We start from the raw sequence: 27,468 nt of genomic DNA, 5'->3' as shown, positions 1-27,468 counted from the left end.
TCTCAGGCTATTCCCGGGCTAATCTCGGGCTATTCCCGGGCTAATCTCAGGCTATTCCCGGGCTAATCTCGGGCTATTCCCAGGCTGTTCCCAATCCCGGCTCCCAGCCGCAGGCAGCCGTGGTTCAGCGGCCGGCCCGGCGGTTCGGGAGCGGGCAAATGTCCCGAGGTGTTTGCAGGCCCCTTGGAGGTGGAAGGGCTTTCCGAGCCCCGTTTTCCCGTCATGGCTCTCCTGGCACAGGAACGCTCCGGGCCGAGCTTTGTCCCGGCGGAGTTGCCGTGGAAACGCGGCGGATGCTGCGGGTGCTGCGGGTACCGCGGATACCGCGGATGCTGCGGGTGCTGTGGGTGCTGCGGGTGCTGTGGGTGCTGTGGGTGCTGTGGGTGCCGCGGGTGCTGCGGGTACCGCAGATGCTGTGGGTGCTGTGGGTGCTGCGGGTACCGCGGATGCTGTGGGTGCTGTGGGTGCTGCGGGTACCGCGGATGCTGTGGGTGCTGTGGGTGCTGCGGGTACCGCGGATGCTGTGGGTACCGCAGATGCTGTGGGTGCTGTGGGTGCTGCAGGTGCTGCGGGTGCTGTGGGTGCTGCGGGTGCTGTGGGTGCTGTGGGTGCTGCGGGTGCTGTGGGTGCCGTGGATGCTGTGGGTGCTGTGGGTGCTGTGGGTGCTGTGGGTGCTGCGGGTGCTGCGGGTGCTGCGGATGTCGAGGATGCCACAGATGCTGCCCAGGGCGGCTCTGTGCCAGCTCTGGGCCCGGGCAGAGCCCTCAGCAGCTCGGTGTCCTTCCACAGCGGCTCCGTCCTGCCGGGAGTGCCTTCCCCGCCTCCCGGAGCCGTCCTCCTGGGATTTCTGGGTTTCTGGATGACCAGGACACCCCGGGGCAGCTGCGTTTCCTCGGAGCTTTTCCAGGCCAGGTTTGCTCGTGCCACATCCTGTGCCAGCAGAACTGCTGGGCTCGGGAGGGTCCCAGAACCCCAGACTGGGCTGGGCTGGGCTGGGAGGGACCTCAAATCCCACCCAGAGCCACCTCCCACCATCCAGGCTGCTCCCAGCCCCAGGGTCCAGCCTGGCCTTGGGCACGGCCAGGGATCCAGGGGCAGCCACAGCTGCCCTGGGAATTCCATCCCAGACCCTTCCCACCTTGCCAGGGAACAAATCCTGCCCAATATCCCATCCATCATCCATCCATCATCCATCCATCCATCCATCCATCCATCCATCCATCCATCCATCCATCATCCATCCATCCATCCATCCATCCATCCATCCATCATCCATCCATCATCCATCCATCCATCATCCATCCATCATCCATCCATCCATCCATCCATCCATCCCTCCATCATCCATCCATCCCTCCATCATCCATCCATCCATCCATCCGTCCATCCATCCATCCATCCATCCATCATCCATCCACCATCCATCCATCCATCCATCATCCATCCATCCATCCATCCATCCATGCATCATCCATCCATCCATCCATCCATCCATCCATCCATCCATCCATCATCCATCCATCCATCCATCCATCCATATCCATCCATCCATCCATCATCCATCCATCCATATCCATCCATCCATCCATCCATCCATCCATCCATCATCCATCCATCCATCCAATATCCCAGTTCCCAGTGGGAATTGTCTCCCATTTGTCCTCAGGCTGAAATGCCACCATCCCCGGGGATGTCACCGCTCAGCCCCGCAGGGTTCCCCTCTCAGAGCCCTCCAGGATCTCCCCGAGCCCTGCCTGAGCTGAAGAATTGTTCTTTTCCCACCCAGGAATTCACTGTAGGAGCTGCCACGTTTGCTCAGGGCAGCTGGTAATTCACTGTGGAAAATTTGGTCATTCTTCTTTCGCTTTCCCCGAACAAAGTCAATTACTGTGAAATAAATACACTTCCCCCCTTAAAAAGGAAAGGTAAGAGTTAGGAACAATACAGCCAAAATGTTTTATTTGGGCAATACAAATACAATCAAATCAAAAATATCACAGATTTTCATACATTAGTAAGAAGTTACTGTACACTTGAACAGTTGCCATTTTTTACAGCTAAACAAAGCTTTACCTTTATTAAAATGTAATTTCCTCTCACATAAAATATACACTTTGCACTGACGTATTTTACATGGGACACCTCTCTGGGGAAGAACAGCTCACGAACAACACGACAGGGCCACCTTCTCTACCCCACACAAGAGCACATCGAAGCGACACGCGGCTGCTGCCAGGGCCGTGCCCGCGGGGCGGCTGCAGCCTCGGCCGGGCTGCTGGGCTCCCTCATCTCTGGGGCGGGTTGAATTCTGGGGTCACTGCATTTTGGGGGGCGTTGGTGGATTTCTGGGCCTGGCGGATTCTAGGGTTGGTGCATTTTGGGGGCTGGTGGAATTTTGGAGTTGGTGGATTATTGTGGTCGGTGGATTTTAGGGATGGTTGATTTTTGGAGTTGGTGGATTATTGTGGTCGGTGGATTTTAGGGATGGTTGATTTTTGGAGTTGGTGGATTTTTGGAGTTGGTTGAATTTTGGAGTTGGTGGATTTTTGGAGTTGGTGGATTTTAGGGTTGGTGGATTTTTGGAGTTGGTGGATTTTTGGAGTTGGTGGATTTTAGGGTCGGTTGATTTTTGGAGTTGGTGGATTTTTGGAGTTGGTGGATTTTAGGGTTGGTTGATTTTTGGAGTTGGTGGATTTTTGGGTCAGTGGCTTTTTTGGGGCTGGTGGATTTTTGGGTCAGTGGTTTTTGGGGCTGGTGGCTTTTTGGGCCGGGCGGATTTTAGGGTTGGTGCATTTTGGGGGCTGGATTTTTGGGGTCAGTGGATTTTTGAGGCTGGTCAATTTTTGGGGTCAGTGCATTTTTGGGGTCGGTGGATTTCAGGCTTGGTGGATTTTTGGGATCGGTGGATTTTTGGAGTTGCTGGATTTTTAATGTTGGTGGATTTTTAGGGTTAGTGCATTTTGCGGTCAGTGAATTTTTGGGGTTGGTAGATTTTTAGGTCAGAAGAAGGGACATTGGGGCAGGGTTGAGCATGGCTCTGGCAGCTCTTCCTGGGGTTCAGCTGCCAGGAAATCCCTCCCAGGATATTCCTTGTCACCCTGTTCTTTTAAAAGTTTTAAAGTTCTTTTAAAAGTTTTAAAGTTCTTTTAAAAGTTTTCATGCCTTCTGATAATGTTTACATATCTCTACTGGAGTTCTCACGCATTGTCATGTAAATAATGATTGTTTTGCATTCTCCTCTGTGGGAGGAGAGAATTGATGGGCTGCTGGTTTGACCAGGATGGTTGGAGAGGTGGCAATCCCATCCTCCAATCCACTGCCACTTTTGGAACTCTATATTGCAAGATCAGAAATAAAAGTTACTTCCTTTTGCTCTTTTAAGCTCGGTGTGAGTGCGTGAGTTATTTTGTGCAGCAGTACAACAGTTCCTGGTGCCAGGGCAGGGTTTGGGGTCCCTCCAAACACCCAATCCGGGTGGGATTCTGCATCCACGGAGCCAGGGGAACTCCTGGCAGCAGAGCAGGGGGAGCCCTGCCGTGGTGCTGGACAAAGGCCAGGAGGGGTGAAAGGGGTGTGGGAACAACTCTGGGTCACGGGAGGCTCCGTGGGAGCCCCACAGGAACCGCTGGATGGTTTTGGGACTGGATTTGGAGAAGAGCTGCAGCAAGAAATGCACTCATCCCTACGGGCTGGAGTGAAACCTGGGGTGAACTCGGGGCTCTGCCAACCTCAGGTGAAACGGATTAAAGAAAGGGGGAAAGGAAATGTCACCGTGGTTTAATCCTGGAGAGGAGAAGTTCTGCTCTTAGCCAAAGGAAAAACTTCTGGAAAAGGGATTCTCCTCCCTGCCCCTTGTACAGCAGTGAGGGGAGGGGAAGTCAGCGAGTGGCTTTGGAAAAATCTCCGTGTATTTTAAAGAGGATTTTGATGGAATTGCAGGGAGGGAGATCTGTGGGGCGTGGACACAGATGCTCTGTGTGCTGCAGCATTGGGCCTGCAGGGATCTGCCTGGGCTTGAGACCCCCACAAAGGCACCAGCCACTTCCGAGGGCTTGGAGGGCTCAGGCAGCCCTGGATCTGGGAATGGCAGCCCCAGCCTGGGGTCTCAAGGCTCCTCTCAGACCCAGCTCCTCCTCCTGCTCCCATCCTGCTGCCCTGTTGCCTTTCCACAGAAACCCTTGCTGCCTCAGGCATCCCTGCCTGCCAGGACCTGGGAACAGGGGCTTGCTCCTCTTCCAAAAACTCCTGCCATCTTCAGGAATAAGGCATCTGTTGAGTTTAGTTACTGTAAACCACTTGTGAAAAATGAAAATCCTCACCGTGTCCTGGCACCCCCAGGGGTTTTATTTAGACATGAATAAAAAAGAGTAAAATATATATTTATATATATATATATAATTATCCTTTGCTAATCGTAACACAATGTACAATCTGAACCTGATTTGGGAATAAAATACAATCCTGGACAGAAGCAGAGGGGATGGAGGGAAAAGGGACTCACCACCTCCTGTTCTTTGTGCATTTTCTGGGTTCAATGGCTTTGTCCTTTCTGGGGCTCGGGGTCCCTCAGGGACCTCAGGGCAGCTCAGGGGTTCTGCACCCCCAGGTTCCTCCCACAGAGCCAAATCCTTACTGGGAGTGAGGATCAAATCCTCACTGGGAGCAAGGTCAGACCCTCACTGGGAGTGAGGATCAAATCCTCCCTGTGAGCAAGGATGAGATCCTCACTGGGAGCAAGGTCAGATCCTTACTGGGAGTGAGGATCAAATCCTCACTGTGAGCAAGGATCAGATCCTCACTGGGAATGAGAATTAATCCCTCCCTGGAACGAGGGTGAATCCCTCCCTGGAATGAGGCTGCAGCCCCCTGGCACAAGGGAGCCCCAGTGCTGGCTTGCCGGGCTGACAGAGGGATGGGCACCCACGGAAGGAGCTCCTGGCCCGGCTGGATGAGGAATTCCCGGCGCCGGGCGCCTCTGGAGCCCGGTGGGAGCTGGCCCTGCTCCGCCAGCCCTGCCAGGAGCTCCGGGGATGTTTCTGCACGGCTGCTGCCGACTGATGGGGTTCAAGTGGGACTTGATGCCCTTGGAGCAGCCCCAGCCGAGGGAAAGGATTTCGGAGCAGGGCAGGGGTGAGCGGGGCACTGCCAGGGTTTGATTTCCTTGGATCCGCTCGGCTGCTGCTGCTGTCAGCTGGAAACAAGCCAGGAGACAAATACAGGAGCTGACCCCTCCAAACAGACGCTGCACGTCGGGCTGGAAGAGGGATTTTGGCAGGTGAAATGATGGCTCTGGAATTGTGAGAGTTGCACATTTTACAGAAACACTTCCAGGCTGATTATCCAGAGCAGCTGGGGCTGCCCCTGGATCCCTGGCAGTGCCCAAGGCCAGGCTGGATGAGGCTGGGAGCACCTGGGATGGTGGGAGGAGCAGGGAAGAGGAACTGGCTGGTATCAGGTCCCTCCCAGTCCAAAACATTCCATGATTTTATGCTTTCTCTTGGATTTATTATGAATTCACCACGAGGAAGCTGCCCAGGGCTGGGACTCGGCTTTGCTGCTCCCTGGTGCTGTGGGGTTGCCTGGGACAAAGGCAGGGCTGTTTGTGGCTCCCCCCGTAGCTCCTTCAGAGTCGGCTCTCGTGGCCGAGTTCCTTCAGCCCCATCATTCATAAAATCAGAATTAATTTACTTAACTAAGCTGAGGTTTGGGAAATCCAATAAAAATGGTTTTCTTTACAGTTAAGGTGCGTGTGTGGGATATTCCTCAGAATATCTGAAGTTTTTTATATTTGGGACTGAGTATTCCACATGTCTCTCCTTTCCTTGGATCACTGGTGTGGCTCTGGCTCAGCTTTGGAGACATTCTGGAATTGTTGAGGATTACCTGGCTTTTTTCACTGTGGATTCCAGTGAAACCCCTCCATTTGCAGGTTGATTTTATTCTTTCCCATATTTCATTTAATGGTTCTGCCTCACTTTCTGTAGGAAATGAGAAGGGAAGGCCAATATTTGCCATGAATGAAAATGGAAATTCTTAAGTCAACAGCCAGGGCCAGCCCTCCCTCTCTGTTACACAAACCCAGCGGGGTTTGCTTTGTTTAAACCCGAGGTCTGACCCTCCCTGGTTCTGTGCTTATTTTAATAAGAGCATTTGGTGGCTGTGGGAGGCTGCTTCTCACAGCACACGGGTCAGACCTGGCACGTTTGTTTTCCAGAGAGCTCCTCTGGGCTGGATTCACCTCAGCCCTTCATTCTGCAGGAAAAGGAGCGCTGGGCTTCTGCCAGAGGGCTTTTTTGGCACTAAGGGATGGAAGCGAATGGGAAATGTGGGTTTTCATTCAGCAGCTGCTGCGGAATGGGCCCCGAGGAGCTTTCCCAGGGCAGCACCGTGCAATGGTTGGGGCTGCTGGTACTGGAGGCCCTTGCCAGCATTTTTGGTTCTGATTCTTTGTGGTTCTGTGGATCACAGGAAAGCCCCGGGGCCAGGCTGAGCTGTCCCACAGGGAATGCTCGCTCTTCTTCTAGGCTGCTTTTCCAAACCAACCCTGCTTAAATGCCATTTGGCACGCCCTGGCCTGGGAAGCTCCAGGCTGTGCTGCACTCAGGGATGTGGAGAGGAGATTCCCTGTCAGGAACTGGCCCTTGCCTGCAGGGAGCACTGGGGACAGGGGCGACCCTGGGGGCTGCCTGGGTGGGCTCCTTAAAAACGAATTCTTCACTTTCTCTTCCACCAGATGCACCATTTGTCTGACTACAAATCCAGTTTTCAAGTGAGGTTGATTTTTCCCCTAGATGCTTTGGATTTTGGGAAGGAGGAGGGCTGGCAAGGCTTCCTCAGGGTGCCACAGGAATTCCACAGAGCCCCAGAAACCTGAATCCTTCAGGGGGGCAGCTGCTGCAGCCCCCTGGAAGGTCACTGGCATGGTCACATTTTGCTGGGCAGCCCTCCTCTGTCTTGGAGGGAGAGATTTCTAAAGTTAATTACCAAATCTTTGCCATTAAATATTCAACAACACTTATTTTTGAGTACCTCAGGTTTAATTTAGGTTCCTTGAAAATTTAATATCCGACTTTAATATTTAATACTGCCCTGAGATGGGTGTAAGAATTTAAAGTCTATGCTTTGAAGGAAAGGGATCCTGGATTTCTTTATGGAAAAGGCTGAGGTGGAGGGCTGAGGAAAGGGTCTGCCTTGAAAGGATCCAACTCTTCCTTTTTCCATCCTGCACAAGTGTCTTTTATGTGCAGGGCACTGTAGGGCTCACTCTACTCTAATTAAGGCCTCTAATTTATTAAAATATCTTTAACATGTTTGCAGCACAGCACCAAAAATGGGAAGCATTATGATAATTTTTAAGGTTGTTTTCTTCTTTCTGGGAGGGGGATCAGCTGCCCAATTAACACACACCATTAATTTGTGAGCTGCACTTGAAGTGAAATGAGCAGCACAGGGTTTGTGGAATTGTTTAAGAATCAGAATTCGAGTCAGAAAGCACAAAAGCACTTGGAAAAGTCCTGTGAGCCTGGATTAGAAGGGTTCCTGGTAAGGATGGGCTGTGAGGCTTGCCTGGAGAGCTCTGCCTCCAGCAGGGGGAAAGGAAAAGCCCCACTCAGGAAAAACCCCACTGCAGCGTGTGGGGCAAAGATCTGCTCAGGAAAAACCCCATAAGAGAGTGAGGGGCAAAGATCTGCTCAGGAAAAACCCCACTGCAGGGTGTGGGGCCAGGCTGGTGCCAAAGAGGCAGAGGATGAGGGTGAACATGGAACAGCAGCAGGACAGGGATGTGTTGCCCTGATTTTTAAGTGTTATGTTTTCTTTTATAGCTCTTTTGAAAGTTTTAAAGTTCTCATAAAACTCCTTCAGCCTTCTGCTGATGGTTACAGATTTCTACTGAAGTTCTCAGGCACTGTTGATGTAAATAATGATTGTTTTGCATTCTTGTCTGTGAGAGGAGAATTGATGGGCTGTTGATTTGACCAGTGTGCATGGAGAGGTGGCAATCCCATCCTCCAGTCCACTGCCACTTTTGGAACTCTTTATATTGCGAGGTCAGAAATAAAATTTGCTCTTTTTCTCTCTTCAGCTCACCGAGCTCCTGTGTGCTCATTTCGTGCCCAAGAGCGACAGGCATGGGCACAGAGGCTGTGGGATGAAGGCTGGGAAGAGCAGCTTGGGCCAGTCCTGCTGCTTTGGCACTTTCCTGGTGCCAGAGCTCCTCCTGGCCACGTTTGGTGCCCTCAGATGTTCCCTGCAGCTGCTGCTGCCCCAGGGGTGTCCCTCCCTCGTGGCTCGGCCAGGGAGGTTCATTGTCAGAGCTGGGAATCGCTGGGGCCCTCGCAAAGCCCTGCCAGAGGCTGCAGCAGCACCCAGAGGGGCCCTGGGGCTGGAGAGGGTGGGAATGGGGCTCTGGGGGATGGAGAGGGTGGGAATGGGGCTCTGGGGGATGGAGAGAGTGGAAATGGGGCTCTGGGGGATGGAGAGGGTGGAAATGGGGCTCTGGGTGGGAATGGGGATCTGGGGGGCTGGAGAGGGTGGGAATGGGGATCTGGGGGGCTGGAGCTGGGTGGGAATGGGGCTCTGCTCCCAGGGATCGGGAGCAGGACAGGAGCCATTGGCTGAGGCTGTGCCAGGGAAGTTCTCATGGAAAATGAGAGTGCTGGAGCAGCTCCCAGGGCAGGGCTGAGCCCCCACCCCGGGGGTTTACCAGCCCTGGGCATGTGGCACTTGGGGGCACAGGGCAGTGCTGGGCATGGCTGGATTTGGGACTCTCAGAGGGCTTTTCCAACCCGAATGATTCCAGCATTCCATGGGATTGTCCCATGCTTTGCAAAGGAGAGGAGGCTGCTTCCCAGCTCTGATGGCAGTGGTGCTGCTTAAGTCCTGCAGCTCTTGTAGATCCCTTCCAGGGAAATATCCTGTTCCATCCCATCCCATCCCATCCCATCCCATCCCATCCCACCCCATCCCATCCCATCCCATCCCATCCCATCCCGAGGATGCCCATCCTGCATTCTCTCCATCTTGCTGCTCTCCAGGGGTTGTGGATGCTCCTGCACAGCAGGCTCGAGGGGGGAGAAGGGCGAGCCTGGCTTTGAAAGCTCAGAAAATGTGATTTTGTGGCAGAACTGGAGGCAAATCCTGCCCTTTCCCCTGTCCAGCCCTGCCCAATCTCCGGGGATTGTCCCTGTGGGAAGTGCAGCTCGGAGGGGAAGCTGGGGAGTGGGAGCAATCCAGGCTTGAGGAGGTGACAAAGCAGGGAAGAGTGCGAGGTCTGGGAGGGAAATTCATCAGCTCCCGGCTGAACAAGGAGCTGTGAATCTCTTTGAGTGCAACAGCTCTGCCAGCTTGCAAAGGAGCAGATGTGCTCACAAGATGGATAGTTGCAAATAGTCAAAATACTGTTTTTTGGGCGTTTTTGTGCTTTAGTGATTATCTTTTTTCATCTAAAATAAATCCAGATTGTGCATAGGCTGGAAAACAAAATAACAATATTTGGAGAGTGGGAGTGTTTATTTAACAGGTGGCCTATTTAGCAAATGGTTTACTCCTACAGAAATAATATTCCTGCAGGATCCTGCAGCAGTGATTGGGAACATCTGAGAGCAGGAAGGCGTTCTGGGGGGTGATTGCTTCGTGTGGGCTCGGGGTGGGCTGGTTTAATTAAGAACATCTGCAGGAGCGCTTTGCTGAGTGCATTTGCATCTCTAATTGACCGGGGGGGTGCTGGGCCGTGGAGCCCCCCTTTCCCTGGGACCCCAAGGACGGGTTTGTAAGGGACGTAGGGAAATTCCTAAAATTCCCAGGAGTTTATCCCGTGGAGGGAACAAGCAGGAAGCTGCTCTGGCAGAAAAGGACAAGGGCGGGCGCTGAGCTGATCCCAGCATTTTCCCTCAGGCTGCTTTTTGGTGCCACTTGCTCTTTGCCCTTCAGTCACCAACTCCAGCCTTGGAGCTTGCCGAAAATGTTGAGGGATTTTGGGAACTGGAGGATGATGGTGTCCCATGTGGGGCCAGGTACCTGCCCAGCTCCCCCCAGAGCACAGCTGTGTTTGGCTGTTCCCTGCACGGCTGTGATCCCTGCGCTGGAGCCGGGGCTGGGAGCTGTTCAGGAATGGGATTTTGGGTGGCCAGGGCGTGATTACACACAGGCTGGCTCCCTGCAAGGCCTGCCTTTTGTTTTCAGCTGGTGCCTCTTGACTTCAGCAAATGCTGGTGGCTCCATGCTGTGGGGTTTTCTCACCGAAGCCATAAATAACCCCTCCAGAGGCACTGTCCATCCCCACTGGATGATCCCAAAGGCCCCTTCCAGCCCAAACCACTCCGTGACTCCATGATAAAGTCGCCGGTACTGAGCAGCGCCTGCTTTGGTGGGCTGTGCCTTGGTTTTGCTTTCCTGCCTCAGCTTGAGGAAAGAATTCTTTCCCAAAATATTTGTAATCTTTTGGAATATTAAAGCACTTGTCTGAATTCCTAGGTTTTTCCAGGGGCCTGAACATTAAATTCAGGTAAAGTGCCTTTGATGACAGACGTAATGAACACAATGAAGTGATTATTAAATTAGAGCAGCCCTAATTCTTGACATTCATTTGAGGTCTCCCCCAGTGTTTATCTGATTTGTCGTTTACAGCAGTGATGCCATGATTTTGGGTGGGGGAGGATTAGAAATGGAGGCAGTTTTGAACTGGGGAAAGGAAAGGCTGGGCTGTTTTCTGCTGGCTTGGCCAGCCCTTCTGGAGGAGATCCTGGGGAAGACCTGGCAGCAATCCTGGCACCTTCCCCCACGTGGCAAAAGGATCCTTTGCCCCAGCACCAGCCGGATGAGGAAGCAAGGACAGGAATTGAATTCAAGGAAAGGAATTAAATTAAATTCAAGATCGCGGCTCTCAGAGAGAGGAACACACTGGGAACGCTCAGAGCGAGGTCCGTGTGCTCCGTGGGGATCTCAGCTGAGAACAAAGGCAGGCCTGCAGTGAATCCCTGCTCCTCCATCCTCTGGGGAATCCTCCTCTCCCTTCTCTCCTCTCCTGGGAGGCTGTGCTGGCGGCCTGGGAGCAGCTCCTGCTGCCGGAGCAGCCCTGGGCTGAGCATCCCTCTCCGAAGCCTTCCGTGCAAAACGCTGCCTGCTCGTGCTCATTAACCTTTCCTGGAGTGCTGATTCCGTTCTCCAGCGGAAGGTCAAAGCCCTCAGCAGCGTTTTTCTGGGAATGAAGTGTGTGATCTGCATCTCCTGGAGAGAAATGGCACAGCAGGAGCGCTCTCAGGGCTGCCTGGCTCTCAGCCCTGCTCTGCTCTCAGCCCTGCTCTGCTCCCACAGAGTGCGAGAGGAGAGAGCCCGGGTGATTAATGCTGGGAAATTAATTAATTCCCAAATGGCTCACACAGCCAGTGAGGCCTCGGCAGGGGCTGCAGAGAGCGAGGCTCAGTACCCAGCACTCACTGAGCGCTCACTCAGCACTCAGCACTCACTCAGCACTCTGCACTCACTCAGCACTCACTCAGCACTCACTCAGCACTCTGCACTCACTCAGAGCTCACTCAGCACTCACTCAGAGCTCACTCAGCACTCACTCAGCACTCACTCAGCACTCTGCACTCACTCAGCACTCACTCAGAGCTCACTCTGCACTCAGCACTCACTCAGCACTCACTCAACACTCACTCAGCACTCTCAGCACTCACTCAGCACTCAACACTCACTCAGCACTCACTCTGCACTCACTCTGCACTCACTCTGCACTCACTCTGCACTCACTCAGCACTCACTCAGCACTCAACACTCACTCAACACTCACTCAGAGCTCACTGTCAGCCTGGGGAGGGAAGCTGGGCTGAGCCCAGGGGACACCCTGGAGCTCTGGGGTCTGTTCGGGCTGAGCTGGGAGCCAGGGAAGGTGGGAGCCCCCCGAGCACCAGGGGGCCTCTGCCAGTGTCTTGGTCCGATGCCTTTTGTAGGGTCCAGGGAATGGGGTGGGAGCTGAGCCTGGGCTGCAGCCTCCTCCTGCTCCTGCTCCTGCTCCCTGCCTGCCCCTTCTGCCCTCGGGGAGAGATGGGGACCAAGAGATGGGGAAGGAGAGAAGGGGACCAAGAGATGGGGACAAAGAGATGGGGAAGGAGAGAAGGGAGACAATGGGGACAAAGAGATGGGGACCAAGAGATGGGGACAAAGAGATGGGGACCAGGAAATGGGAGTGGAGAGACAGGGCCCAACAAATAGGGACCAAGAGATGGGAGCCAAGAGATGGGGACCAAGAGATGGGGAAGGAGAGAAGGGGACCAAGAGATGGGGACAAAGAGATGGGGAAGGAGAGAAGGGGACCAAGAATAGGAGGACCAAGAGATGGGAACCAAGGGACAGGGATCAAAACCACAGGGACCAAGACCCAGAGTCCAAGGCTGCAGGAGCAGCACACAGGAGCGTGTCCCATCCTTTGTCTTTCAAAGTACAGGGGAGGTTCCGTGCACCTGTCCTGCTAAAAGTCATTTCTAAATGAGTCACAGGGATTTAGGATCCATACATTTTGGCAAACAGACATTAAATCCTCTTTATACAGAAAGCAGTGGCAACTGAGAGCCATTGCCTCCATCCCAGCCTCCCAGGCTCTGTTTTTAAACGTTTTTGGGGAGGGATTTGCAGTAATTTACTCCAAAGTTAATTTCTTTCCCACTTACGGTAAGAAAAAATGTGAAAAGGTCAAAGATAATGAAAAAGCAGTGAATTTGAAATCCTGTGGAAGAACAACTCGATGCTTTTAGCAGCTCACTTAAAGGGGGAGGAAAAGCAGCTCCTTCAAGGTTTGAAAGCTTTGCCAGCCTAATGAGCCTGGTGCCTCCTGCAGAGCCCAAATTCCTGCCAGGACCGGGCTCATTCCTGGGGTGGAGCAGCTCCTGCCCGGCCCCAGCTGAAGGGACACATCACAAACGCTGGGCTCCTCTCAAAGGCTGCCCCTCCATGCACAGCTCCGAAGAGGAGAGGCAGTTTTATATTAAAAAAGCTACAACACAGAGGGAGGGCAGCCTGGCCCTGCCATCCCACCCTCAGGCACCCACTGGAAAATGAGGCTGCTGCTGCTCCATCTCGGCCTGGAGGGTTGTTCTCACCTGGGGCTCAAGTGGGGATTAATGGGACCCGTGTGCCTCTGACTCTAATGGGGCTGGAAGGGGGACAAGCTGATGGTGCTGCACAGAAATCCCACAGAAATGCCAGCTGGCTTTGGGCTGAGAAATCCGAAAAGAGAGAGCCGATTTCCCCCTCTGGATACCGACTGGAATAAATCATCGCTGCAGGCAGCTCGTGAGCTGGGGAAGAGGAGGATGGGGATAATGGGTACCCCAGCAGCTGGCTGTGCTTCCCCTGGGGCTGCTGCAGAAGGGGCATTCCTGCTGTCCCTGCTGTCCCTGCACTGCCTGGGGTCACTCTGGGCTGGGCTGGCTGTCCCTGCTGCTCCTGGAGGGCTCCAGTTCCCTGTGGGACAGCCCAGGCCCTGCTCTGCCCAGCTCTGTGCAGGGAGGGAGGGAGCCGAGGTGCCACCCCCGGGGTGGCCGTGGGACAAACTGGGGATGCCCTGGGGATGGCTCTGGCAGCGGGGCTGATGGAGCAGCACCTGGCACTGAGCTGCACCCCCTGAACGCCCAGGCAGAGACCCCAGGGCCTCTCCCAGCTGATCCCAGCCAAGGGCAGAGCAGCTGGGGCGGGTGGGAGCTGCTCCTCCCCATCCCATAATGCGGATTTTCATCCTGCCGACGACGGGAGCGCCTCGTACGCCCTGAAATGTGAATGACTGAGAGCTCAGCTGATGAGAGGTGGCAAATGTGCTGATCCCCGCATTTTTTAACATGAGAATTTTCTAATAAAAAGGAGCCTTGGAGCTCCTCATGAATTAGGCATCGGGAGCCGGAACAAACAGCACTGAAGGTGCCCCAGTAAAGCCCTTGCTCACACACAGCGCCAAGAGCAGGATTTGCTGAGAATCCCTTCCCCATCAGCCCGAGACCTCGGTGCCACTGGCCTGCCCTGCCTGTTTCCAGGTGGATTATGGAATTTCCTGGCTGCAGAACAAATCCCTGCCCTGCCCTCGGAGCCCAGGGGAGGAACACAACCAAGGAACCAAGCCCAGCACAGCCCAGTACGGCCAAGTCCCTGCCCCACCACATCCCCCTTGTTCTTGGCCAAATCCAGAGCCAGCTCCTCCCTGCCCTGCCAGCACCGATTCCTCTGCTCTCAACTAAGGCAGAACGGAGCATTTTTAATTCCAGTTTTCTAAATTCCCTTTTTTTTGTCAACACTTCCTCATTTCCCAGGATCTTGCAGCATGGCAGGAGGCTGTGGGTCGGTGGCCCCATTCCCACAGCCCTGTGGGGCTGAGGAACACCAGACCCCTCGCTGTGCCCCAGCTCCAAGGAGTTTGGGTGTGTGGGGGGACATGGGAGAGGATGTGGCGGTTTTTGGTGGTACCACAGCACTGCCAGCTCCACAGCGAACCCCACACCGCCTGTGCTGGAGTGCCAGGCCCAACTTCATCCTCTCCCCACTCCTTCTCACACATGGCAGTTCATGCAAGGATTTTAAAACTATTGAGGATTCTTTTAAAAGAAATGCTTCCCCCCACTCCCCCCCCTTGTTTTTTCCTCCAAAGAAACACCCCCCTCCATGGCAGCTGTGAAATATGGATTATTTACCTCCAGACTGGGCACGAGGCTGATCCAGCCTTAGAAGTAAATGCATATTTAGTCTTTAAGGCATATTTATCCATGTAAATACATATTTTGGTATACACATTCTTCACAACACAGTTCTGTGGGCTCTGTGGAGGTTTTGGTAGCAGAACATTTGCCATTGTCTGTTTTGAACACTTGCTCAGAAAATGTGCAAAAAAAGCAGCTGTCACCGGGATGGGTTTAACACTCCTGGATCTTAAAAACAGCATCGACTCTAAAAAAAGCCTATTGAAAAGTTTAAAAAAAGCTGTCTGGCTCTGAAGGATCCTGCCAAGATACAAACCCTCGAGAAGCTGCATTTGTTGCTGAGCTGTGAGACGTGTCTCAGCTGAGCGTCAGCTCCAGGGCAGCAGCGTGTGCCAGCAGTGTCACCTCTGTGTGGGGACACAGCCCTGAGCTCCTGCCCAGCAGCCCCTCCCAGGCTGGCGGCTCCAGCAGGGGCTGGAAATACTCACTGAACCTTTTCTGTTCCTCCTGGGAAGTGGGAACCCACAGAGCCAGACCGGCCCGGCAGCCACCAACAGGGAACCCAGAACAAACCTTCCAACAGCTGCCCCAGAAATGAAGGGCTGGAACCAGCCCCAAACCCCCCCCGTCCTGCAGCCCCGGGAGTGGCTGTGCTCAGCCTGGTGCTCTGGGGGCACAGAGCCTGTCCCAGCCCAGCTCCCCAAGCCAGGAGTCCCCGCTGCCCCCCAGCCCTGCCCAAACCCGGCTGCAGAGCCCCGAGCCCCTCGGCCCCTGCCCCTCGCACACTCCTGCTCCCAAAAACACCCCTGGCACCCACACACGGCTCCCACTCCTGCTGCTCTTGTGGGTTTGGGGTTTTCTTTCTGGGTGTCCCCCAGGTGAAAGCAAACGCGGGGCAGGACCTCTCCTCCGTGCCACCCAGCGGGGTTGGCAGTGCAGACATTCAACGCTTCGCTGTATATTCCTTTTTGCATGTCTAATAAAGCTGCTGTTCATTCTATCCTGTTGCTGGAAAGATCAGGTTCCAAATGTCAGGAGTCACTGGAATGCAATGTATCACTGGAATGCAGGGTTGGATCCAGCCACAGCATAGAACCCTCTCCCAGTCTTACGTGCGTGGGTTGGGTCATCCATATCCTCATTTTTCCCTTCATAAAACTGCACTGACACAAGACTTCCTGCAGCACCACTGTTTCTAGTGAATGGATTATAAAATAGAGCACTTTAAAGCTGCAATACAAGAGAGATTGGGATATCAGGACTGATAAACTCATTTGAGACGAGTTTGTGCCCTTTCCTTCCAGAATGGGTTTGTTCATGTTATTCCAGGTTTTAAAAAATGCCACATTTCTGAAAGCAGCACCTGCTTGGCACATGGCAGTAAAAAATAGGAGAAGTAATCCAGTCTGTCACTGACCACGTGCAGAGTGACCCAGGAGGTTTTATTGCCAGCTTTTGGAGTGAACATCTCTGTTTTCTCAGCAGGGACGGCAGAGGCACTGCACCTCCTGGCTGGGACAGCTCAGACCAAGCCCAGGAAACTCCGAGTCCTCCTTGCTGAAAAAACAGGATTTGGGGACTGCTGAGCATTCCCAGGGCTCGGCTGGGGCTGCTCACTGCAGCCATGAGGACAAAAAGTGGGGACCTGGGCAATTGGTGTCACCTCCTGGAGCTCACACAGGACCTGGCAGTGATCACAGTGGAAGTGCTGCTGTCCCACCCAAGGCCAGGCTGGACGGGGCTTGGAGCAGCCTGGGCTGCTGGAGGTGTCCCTGTCCCTGTCCCTGTCCCTGTCCCTGTCCCTGTCCCTGTCCCTGTCCCTGTCCCCCTGTCCCTGTCCCTGTCCCTGTCCCTGTCCCCCTGTCCCCCTGTCCCCCTGTCCCTGTCCTTATCCCTGTCCCTGTCCCCCTGTCCCTGTCCCTGTCCCTGTCCCTGTCCCTGTCCCCCTGTCCCTGTCCTCCTGTCCCTGTCCCTGTCCCTGTCCCTGTCCCTGTCCCTGGCAGGGGTGGGATGCTCTGGGCTCTGAGGTCCCTCCCAGCCCGGGATTCTGTTATTCAGGATTTTGTTATTCCTGCTGTCAGTGGCTGTTGGTGAGCAGGTCAGGAGCTCTTGGGGCCACCAGGGGATGTGGTGGCCCAGGGCTGCTGGCCAGGGCCACCGCAGCGAGTGACACGGGTGGCAGTTCCCAGCCAGGTGGGAGCTGTGAGCAGCGCTGCGCGCCAGCAGCGGCCAGGCTGCGAAGGACACAGCACCATTACCCACGAGTTTGGTTTCTGGGCTGGTCCTGCAGCGTGTGCCAGCAGGGTCCCCTCTTCAGGGGCTGCAGCAGGGCTGGGGGGACAGCCTGCCCAGGGCAGCAGGTCCCCCAAGCCCAGGTGGCTCTCCCAAGCACGGCCACGTGCCCTCAGCAGGAGCAGCCTCGCTGCTGCCACGGGGACATGTGGAGATAGAAAATTCTGCTTGATACTCCAGGGATTTGCAGGTGTCTCATGGTTCAAAGCATCCTTTATCATTGCTAAATCAGCCAAACCAGTACAAAATTGAGTGCAAGAAAAATACCAATTCGAGTCGGCTTTGCCAGCGATACAAAAGGGAGGGTCCTGACCTTTACAGCCAGGTGGGAATTTGGCTTCAGGGGAACATTCCGACATTCAAAAGGTGCCACAAAATCATTTGAGTTCTGCTTTCTAGAGGGAAATGTCGTTTTTACAGAGGTCGCCTACTGCTCAGTGGTGGTGGAGGGAGGGACAAAAAGGGTTGTGCTGCCCTTGAGCTGAGCCCTGCCCCGGGGAGCTCCCCTTTCCTGGCAGCCCGTGGCACCTCTGGCTCTCCCAGAGATCCCCTACGCTCCAAAGGATGCTCCAGTATTTCCCAGAACACATTCCAGACCGCTTGGAGAGGAAGAGGAAAGTCGTGTTTCATGAAGGCACAACCATGCTGAATTGGCAGGAAAGAGGGAAGAGAACAAAAGCAGTACTGCACAACGCAGTTATAGTACAAGGCTCATTCTTGAAACCTGAATATCATGCTAGAAGAAAATCTAGATATGTGTAATATTTTGAAGAAATATTTTGAAGGCAATATTATTTGATTTTTTTTTTTGACTCAAAAAGAACAAATGTTTTTCGTGTAAGTTTGGAGAGAATGCTAGTTGAGAAGGGAACTGAATGTTTGTATTGCAGCCTTAAAGAAGCACATTTTTACTGCAATATCCTTGTTTTGTAAACTACAGTCTGCGACTCAGCAGACCATGACTGAATGCTTCTGAAAACTTGTCGATTACAAACATGAAATCACAATTAATATCCTCTAAAAGTAATTTCAGAGTTCTCACGTCTTAAAAAAGGACAATGTGTACTGCTCCACAAGGTAATGCAGCTAATCAAAAAAAAGGAGTCGAATTAAAGTATTTACATAATGAGCAATTCTACAGAAGGCGATCATCCCCATGTAAGCACTGATTATATCCCACGCCGCTTTTAACAAACTCTACCAGATTGGATCCAGTCATCAGCACTTCCAGAGAATCCTTAAAAGCCTTTTATGGTCTTTGCATTTAGTGCAGAAGGATGTTCTTCAGGTAGAATATGCTGCTGAGCGAGGACAGCGTCAGCACCAGGGACCAGCAGGAGAAGAGCACCTCGGCGTGCCCGGTGATCCCGTACTGGGCTGTGCTGGGAGCTGCAAGGCAAGGACAGGGGTCAGTGGCAGTCCCCCCTCATCCCCACCTCCTCCTTCTCCAGTCCTTCCCAGCAGGGTTCCCCTGGGGAGCAGAGAGCCAGCACAGCCAGCCCGCAGCCCGGGACAGCCCCTGCTCCAGCAGCAGAAATCCGTGTCCAGGCCAGCACTCAGCAACGGAGCGCTCCATTTTTAACCAGCTGAATAATCGATGCATTCCTGACTTACTGAGCGTGAAGAGCTGCAGTGCAATCAATGACAGGGGACTGGATTAAGCCCTGCTGGAAAACAGCTCATTTTCTGCCCAGCTCCAGAAGCCAGAGTTTGACAATTGTGCTCAGCTAAAGACATTAATATTTATTTTGAAGTAATTTTATTTATTTGTTTACCACGAAGCCTTTCTCGAATTCCTGGGTAAATGCACACAAAGTGCAAAGAGGGGAAATACAAGAAATCGGTGCTGAGGAGCAAGGGAGGAGCTGGTCCCTGGGATGGGGATGTCCCAGCTGTGCCTCAGGGATGGACCCGGCAGAAATTTGTCCTTGACAGGGACGGGGAACGGCCTGAAGCTGGATGAGAGTTGATTTAGATGGGAGACTGGGCAGGAATTGTTCCCTGGCAGGGTGGGCAGGGCTGGGCTGGAATTCCCAGAGCAGCTGGAGCTGCCCTGGATCCCTGGCAGTGCCCAGGCCAGGCTGGACACTGGGGCTGGAGCAGCCTGGGACAGTGGGAGGTGTCCCTGCCATGGCAGGGTGGCACTGGGTGGGATTTAAGGTCCTTCCAACCCAAACCATGCCAGGATTCTATGAAAGCCATGGGTTTGCTCTGGAGCTGAAGGAGCTGTTCCCTCACCCCACACCAAATCCTGCCTGCTTTCCCCGTCCCAAGGCTTCTTCAGCCCAAATCCTGATCAAATCCGAATCACCAGCACCCTTTGGTTTCCCTACAGACCCCTGCAGCTCCGCTGGCAGCCTGTGACATTTTACTTGGCGCAGAAATTGTGACACAACCCAAAATCCTCTGCTTTCCCCCCGTGCAGAAAGGCTCAGGTAATAACCCAAAACACAACGAGATTTAACTTGGTTGTGAAGCTTGGTTTAGTGACTGATGACTGTGACTAACTGCAGGCCAGGGCACTTCCTTTCCTCTCATTAAAAAAGGGCTTTCTGTGCTAAGTTAGGATGACAAATCAACCTTTAATTTATCACGGGGGCCGGGCGAGGAAGCTGAAGCATAACACAGGTGCTGTTTCATTTTATGGTATGAAGAGAGCTTCCCCAACTTAAGGATAATTTGAACTGCAGCAGCTATAAAAGCGAGTGGAAAATTATGTAAATCTGATTTCCTGCATATGAACCAGCTCTGTCTTTCCAAGGCTTATTAAATCATACCTGGATTGTTTCTGCACAAAGGCAAGAGGGAGTTAATGGGGGGAAAATGCTCTGACTTGGGAGATGATAGAAAAGTTAAAGTTCCCAGAGCTGCCTAAGCAGGAGAATTGGATGGAAAAGAAACCTGAAGGAGAAGCAAACCCGGAGAAGCTTAATTATCAATTATGATGTCACACGAGGCCTACTGCATGACACATAGTTTAAAATATTGGGCTAGACTCTTAAAAGTTCTTAAAAATTAATAATCTCCTGCAGACTTTTTCTTCCCCCCCCCCCCCCCCCCTCAGAATTTTGATTAAATTTTCCTGTGGCTCCCTGAATTCTTTGCTGGCCAAGCAAAACGCTGTTGCTGGATATTAATAAAATTCCATAGCTTTGTGCTGATATATACACTTTAAAAATAAACACACCTTTAAAATTTAAAGACTCTTAGCATGGTCTGCTCAGCCCTTGATCTACTCTGAGTAATTATTTTGGTAAGGACTGAGCAGTCCTTGCTTTCCTGTGCAAGGCCATGCAAGGTCACGTTGTTCTTGGACTTGGTAATTTCAAAGCACTTTTGGATGGTTCTCTGTGTCAGACTAAGCCCTCAGTTTAGGGAAAAATGAAAAGGTTTAAATTCTTGAGAGCAGCATAAACCAGCTGCCTTGCTTTCCCCCACTGAAATATTACCATTCCATTGTTTCACACACACACACACACACACGAGCTCCCAGTCTTAATATTTATGCAGGGAGGTAATGGTGGGGGAATGTGTGATTAGGCTTTAAATAAAAGCTGGAATTATTGGAGTCTGTGATTACACCTGCAGCCATCCTGGGCATTTCCCTGAGCCCCATCCCCAGCATGACACAGAGCTGAATTTAGAGGGTTTGGCAGAGCTTTGGCTGCCTGGAGGGGGGAAGAGCTGTGTCAGGATGGACTGCAGGAGTTTCTCCACGGGAAGGGCTGCCCAGCCCTGGCACAGCTGCCCAGGGAGGTTGGCTCCCCATCCCCAGGGGGATCCCAAAGCCCTGGGGATGTGGCACTCGGGGACGTGGCTCAGGGGTGGCCCTGGCAGTGCTGGGGATGGTTGGACGCCGTGGTCTGGGAGGGTTTTTCCAACCTAAACGATTCCATGACTTTATGATCTGGTGCTGCAAATTCACTTCAGAGCCCGGGGAGTGATACCTTGAAATGGCTGAAAAGAAAGTGAATTTCCATCTAGAAGAAGATTAAAAGGAGCTCCACGCACAGCCTGATGTCTGAAATAGCAAATGACCCAGGATTTAGAAGACACAGGGAGTTTAAAATGTCAGCTCCAGCCACTGAGGAGTAATAATTTACTTTCATGTTCCTCGGTAAGTCAAATTTTGCTCAGAGCCAGAGTGGCTGCATCATTCTGGGAAAGGGAAAGGGAAAGGGACACACACACACACAGAGCATCAGCAGGGGCTGGGAAGGGACCCACAGGGGCTGGGGGTGGAAACTGAGGTTGTAGGGGACCTTAAATGTCCCCTCGGGGCAAGGAGAAATCCCTGCCTGGGCCACAGCACCACCCCGGTGTGGGGTGCCTTTGTAAACTCGCCTTTCTTCCAATTTAGGGATTATTGGACCTAATCCTAATGTTTTACACCAGCCAGCACTTGTGGAAATATTTAAGACACCCTTAGCACAGATAGGATTATATTCAGACATCTCTCCTGGTGCTGAATAGAAAGGAACAAAGTAATATTATATCAGTATCTCTAATTAATACAAGAGATTAGGGGAAGTGCTATGCTGGAACACACAAACCAGCATTTCCTAGCACCAAGGGCTGCATTAACCAGAAATAATTATAAGCTTTAATGCTGATGCTGTGTAGACAAAAGCACAGACCCCTTTAGGTTGTCTGAATAAGCAAGACTAATTCTGTTAAATGGATTATGCAGGGAGATGTTAATAAGCATTTCATTTAACCATATTCAGGTTAATAATTTACTAAAGGAAAGCCTTAATAAATTGGATTTTTTGGTGCAACGTTTAAAACATACAGAGAAGGAAGGAATAAACTAACTCAAGGTCAGAGCACTAAGTCGAAAAAGAAGGATGAAAAAGGCTGGGCTGTCAAATAACATTCTTTTAAAAGAAAAGATGGGGAGATAATGGGCCTCAGAAGGCTTGGGCGAGGCCCAGGGATAACATCTCTAAATTTTGTTCCACTTGAAGCTGCTGGAGGATTTATGGCTGTGAGGAGGAGGTCAGCACTCTATAAAAGCCTCTGCTAGGGAGCAGCAGTGGTGATGGGTGCCTGCAGAGCTCTGAACCAGCTCCTCTGGCCAGGAGAAGAGGAGGAACCTCCTTGGAGGCCAGGGAGGGCTGGGCGAAGCTTGGCCTTGGGAGAACAAAACCCGAAAGTCCTGTCTGAAAAGGAACCCGTGAGGAAGGGATTGTCTGGGCTGAAGCAAATGCAATCCTGCTGAAGGCTGAGCGGGCCAGGAGCTGCTCTGTGAGCGAGAGGCAGGAGGGAGGCACATGGAGCACCCCGAAGGGGCTGCCAGGGGAGGCTGTGACTAAACAGCTTTGGCCTCGATGGCAGCACCTGGAGAAGCAATTTCAGAAACGTGGAAATGCCTTTGGAGCATTTCCTGGAGGTTCTCTCCAGCCCTGGGTTCCTCTGTCCCTGGCCTGGCTCACAGCATCCCTCCCGTGCTGGGGCACCCTGGGGTCAGCTCTGGTTTAGTTCTGGGTCAGCTCTGGGTCAGTTCTGAGACCAGTTCTGGGTCAGTGCTGGGACCAGTTCTGGGTCAGTGCTGGGACCAGTTCTGGGTCAGTGCTGGGATCAGTTCTGGTTTAGTTCTGCCTCAGTTCTGGGTCACTTCTGGATCAGTTCTGGATCAATTCTGAGTCAGCTCTGCATCAGTTCTGGGTCAGTTCTGGATCAGTTCTGGATCAATTCTGGGATCAGTTCTGGTTTAGTTCTGGGGTTAATTCTGGGGTCAGTTCTGGGTCAGTGCTGGGGTCAGTTCTGGCTTAGTTTTGGGGTCAGTTCTGGGACCCTCAGGACAAGAAGGACATTGAGGGCCTGGAGCACGTCCAGGGCAGGGAATGGAGCTGGGAAGGCTCTGGAGCCCCAGGAGAGGCTGAGGGAGCCGGGAAGGGGCTGGAGAATCCCTGAGGGAGCCGGGAAGGGGCTGGAGAATCCCTGAGGGAGCCGGGAAGGGGCTGGAGAATCCCTGAGGGAGCTGAGGGGGCTGGAGAATCCCTGAGGGAGCTGAGGGGGCTCAGCCTGGAGCAAAGGAGGCTCAGGGCCCTTGTGGCTCTCACAGCTCCTGCCAGGAGGGGACAGCCGGGGGGTCGGGCTCTGCTCCAGGAACAGGGACAGGAGGAGAGGGAATGGCCCCAGGCTGGGCCAGGGCAGCCCAGGGTGGATATTTGGGAAAATTCCTTCCTGGAAAGGTTCTCCAGCCCTGGCACAGCTGCCCAGGGCAGGGCTGGGAGCTGCAGGGACGAGGACAGGGCATGTCCTGTGAGCCTGCCCCTCTCCAGGACTGTCCCAGCTCTGGCCCAGCCCATCCCTGGCTCGTGGGGCTCCAGGCTGGATCTTGCTGTCGTGAATTATCTGTCAAGAAGAGCTCAGCACTGCTCAGACAAATCTCTGAGAAAATCCTTGAGGAAGGACACGGAATATTGCAGGAGCTGTCCAAGAGCTGACTCTGCCCGTGGATAAGCCAGAGCTGGGAGGATAAAGCTGGGAAGTGCCAGGTGCTTAACAGAGGGCCTTTATCATCCTCTGGGATGGGAGTGCTGGCAGGAAGATTCAGGAGATGAGCCCCAGAAGAGTGATGGGGCTGATAAGAGAGGGGTGTTATCAGGTCCTGTCCATCAGCACTCACACAGGGCTGCTGGCAGGGCAGGAACTAGGAAATGAAATGCTGATTTGTCCTTATTTAGAATTTAAATGAATAAAAAAGCATTTTATGAGTCTTAAAATGGGAAAACAGGGACTAAAATATGATTGTTAGAACTGGAGAAGCAAAAAATCAGCTGTTTGTTGTGCTAAAATCTGAAAGTTTAGTATTTTAAACACTTGAGACATGCCACCAGCAATGTCTTAAGCAAAATATTATCCCAGCCTGTGTTTGTGCACGCACAGAAAATGAGACAGAAGCATTTCTTGTTCCAGTCATGAAGACCCCAATTGGGATGTGCCCTGTGTTTAATGCAAAACTGATCCCGATGCTGCTTTTGACTGAGGTAAAATATAAAATATGATATTTACAGGTTGCAAAGAGAGTCAAGCGATGAACACACGGTAACCATGGCCACCAGCTGTGCAATCCTGAATTGTGGGGATCTCTGCCTGGGCTCTGGGGCCCAAGGAGGCAGGAGGAGACATTTTACATTTTACACCTTCCCTGCCTGCCCTCCACAGCAGTCACCTTTCCCTGACAAATAACTCATGCTAAATACTGTAAACAGCCACAGACTCATTTCACACTGCTAAAAATACACCCATTGCTGGGGATTTAAAGTCGGATCACTTTGCTTTGTGGCTCAAAGCAGAGCTGCTCCCCCAGGGCTGCCAGCCCGGCTCAGCGGGCACAGAGGGACAGAGGGGTTGGGGCTCAGGGGGCAAAGGGGGCTCCCAAAGAACCCTGGAACAAAGCATTTCCCATGTCAGCAACTGCTCAAGAGCACTGAGTGGTTCCTTATCCATGGTATCTAAAAATCCCTGCAGTTCCTGTGGGTCCTGCTGGGGTTCCTGCTCTGCCATGGGGAGGAGAAGGATCCAGGGTGAGCTCAGAGCCCCTGGCAGGGGCTGGAGAGGGACTGGGGACAAGGCAGGGAGGGACAGGACACAGGGAATGGCTGGGAGCTGAAAGAAGGTAAATTTAGATGGGAGATTGGGAACTGGGAATTGTTCCCTGGGATGGAATTCCCAGAGCAGCTGTGGCTGCCCCTGGATCCCTGGCAGTGCCCAGGCCAGGCTGGACACTGGGGCTGGAGCTCCTGGGGCAGTGGGAGGTGTCCCTGCCAGGGCAGGGGTGGCACTGGGTGATGTCCACAGCCCAGCCCAGCCCAAACCATTCTGGGATCCTGTGGAGGTCCCTGGGTGTCCCAGGATCAGAGCAGTGACAAGCTTTAGTGGCAGCTCCAGGAACTAAACAGCTCCAGCCCCCGTTTTCAGCCTTCTCGCACTGCTCAGGTGTGGCTTCAGTGCAGTTTCATTCACACAGGGATAAACCTGGAGGTATCTAACACAAGCACCTTCCCTGAAATCCTGCAGGGGAACAGAGGCCCTGTGATGCCTGGGTGGGATGAATGAGGCACGGAGAGCTCCATTGAACAGGATGAAATAGCACAGTCCCGATGGACTCGGACTCTGCTGCAAGCAACACTTCACAATCCCAAGAAGTATTTATGAGGAAAATGACTGTGAGGGAACAGAATGAAATTTGGCTTTATATATCATCCTTTATCTTGGAGTCGTGTCCCCTTTCTTTGTGCGGCTGAGGAGTGCGGTCGTGTTGGAAAATCGAAACATCTCTGAGCAGCTCTGGAGTGACAGCTCTGGATGGGAACAGCCCTGAGCACTGGGCTGGGTGGGACACGCAGAGGAGATCCGGGCCCCAGCCCTGGGGTGGACGGGACCACCACCTCACCCCCTCAGCCAGCAAAGGAGACGGCAGGAATCAGCCAAGGGAGCAGGGACTCGATGGCTCTGGCAGCAGGAGCCACCCACGGTCCCAAACCGTGGCCCCTGGGCCCTCCAGCACTGTCCAAACGCTCCTGGAGCAGCTCTGGAGGTTTGGGAATGAGCCCGTTCCCTGGGAGGCCGGGCAGTGCCAGCCCCTCTGGGGGAAGCACCCCTCCTGCCCTGCAGCCCTGAGGGATGAGGTGCTGAGCAGGGCTCAGCCCCTCCCTGCCCTTGCAGGGATCCTCCAGATTTCCTGCGCTAAGAATCCTCCACATTCACTGCTCCTGGCACACCCAGGGCAAACCACACCATGCCACACATCCAGCTGGGATTGCTGAGTCTAACCCCGTGGTCTTGTCTGGAAGAAGTGGAATTGCAACAACTGTTGAGGGGAACAGCCCCTGGAAGGGATCCTGGAAGGGAACAGGCCAGTCCTGTGTTATTTCAGGGATCCTGGAAGGGAACAGGCCAGTCCTGTGTTATTTCAGGGATCCTGGAAGGGAACAGGCCAGTCCTGTGTCATTTCAGGGATCCTGGAAGGGAACAGGCCAGTCCTGTGTCATTTCAGGGATCCTGGAAGGGAACAGGCCAGTCCTGTGTCATTTCAGGGATCCTGGAAGGGAACAGGCCAGTCCTGTGTCATTTCAGGGATCCTGGAAGGGAACAGGCCAGTCCTGTGTCATTTCAGGGATCCTGGAAGGGAACAGGCCAGTCCTGTGTTATTTCAGGGCTCTGGAAAGGATCCTGGAAGGGAACAGGCCAGTCCTGTGTCATTTCAGGGCTCTGTGCAGCCCTTTGGTCACACAACTGGCTTGGGATGGGATGTGCTCAAGGCTGGGACTCCATCCTCCCTCACATCTGCCCTGATTTTGGGTTCATCTACAACAAACCCAACCTTGTTTAGCCTGAAGTTAAAGAGAAACCAAGCCTGACGCTGGGTCCTGCCTGGGAATCCAAAATTAAACAGGAGAATGGCCCAGGATCCTCCACTGGACATGGCAAACACAGCTTTGGTTAAGGGGACATTGGAAATAAACCATGAAAGGGCCAGAGAAAGCACTGGGAGAAGCAAACTGCTCATCCCCATCCCCATCCCCATTCCCATTCCCAATCCCAATCCCATTCCCCCATCCCTGTGTGCCGGACCAGGAGGTCTGGAGAGGTTCCTCAGGGAAGGAGAACCAGGAAGAGCCAAGCACTGAGGCCTTCCATGAGGGACATTCCCACACCAAGGGATGGGGAAACTTTGGAGCCACCTGCTCCTGGAATCCAGGATTCCAGCTGGATGAATTCCCCACTCCCACGTGGGGTGAGCAGGGAAAACATCGACTGCTGGGAAGCTCAGGCTCCTCAGGCATCATTCTGGCAGCCTACAATAACTGCTTCCGTGACAATGTGGCTCTTATTTGTAAGTGTCACACTGGAGACAAGGAAAAGCATTTTAATGTGACAGAAAAATTTGACTTGGGAGCTAATTACTTTAATTTGAGAGAATTTTTGGCTCATCTGCATACTTGACAATTATTTACAGCTTACATTGGTAATTAGAGGTTGGGTCTCGTGCTGAAATATTGCAAATGGCTTTGGAGACATTTGCTGATCCTCCTAACTTTGAGAGGAAATGAATTTATTAGTAGTTAATATGTAAAATATTTGTACTTCTGACCTTTTGTTAAACATTCTTCCTATATTTTAAATGATTGGTTGTCAGAGCCATTTTTCTCCAAGTGACGTGTGACATTGTAAATAAGCTCTTGAATTAAGCAGCACATTAAATCTCCGTGTTCAGTGGCAATCTTTGATAGTTCTCATATATCAGGAAGACTTTGTTGGTTCTGCTGTGTTGAGGCAATGTCATACAGCAGCGTGAATGATAATTTTTTACACTGAGCTTTCCAGTTTCTGCACGGTTTCCACATCATTCTTGTGCTCTTGACAAAGGATGTGGAGCGGAGCAGGTTGGAACATGATTTCTCTCCTTTTTTGGGTGTATTAGGAAGGAGTTTTTCAGCTGGAAGTGCTGGTAGCCTTTCAGCAAACCTTCCACTGAGGTGGC

General features: G+C 52.8%; 1 protein-coding gene across 2 annotated transcripts in view; it reads right to left on the bottom strand.

Moving 5' to 3' along the window:
* Positions 1-1,932: 1,932 nt before the first annotated feature.
* Positions 1,933-27,468, bottom strand: part of NEGR1 (neuronal growth regulator 1) — a 175,590-nt gene continuing 150,054 nt past the window's right edge. For both annotated transcript variants that reach the window (XM_031505577.2, XM_031505578.2), the window contains one exon: positions 1,933-18,362. In XM_031505577.2, the coding sequence (XP_031361437.1) occupies positions 18,238-18,362 (125 nt within the window). In that variant the 3' untranslated portion in view covers positions 1,933-18,237. The remainder of the gene's footprint in view (positions 18,363-27,468) is intronic.

The sequence above is a fragment of the Lonchura striata genome, chromosome 9 (genome assembly GCF_046129695.1).
Source record: "Lonchura striata isolate bLonStr1 chromosome 9, bLonStr1.mat, whole genome shotgun sequence".
Classification (NCBI taxonomy): domain Eukaryota; kingdom Metazoa; phylum Chordata; class Aves; order Passeriformes; family Estrildidae; genus Lonchura; species Lonchura striata.
The sequence above is the reverse complement of the archived record's forward strand: the minus strand, read 5'-3'. Positions and strand labels throughout refer to the sequence as shown.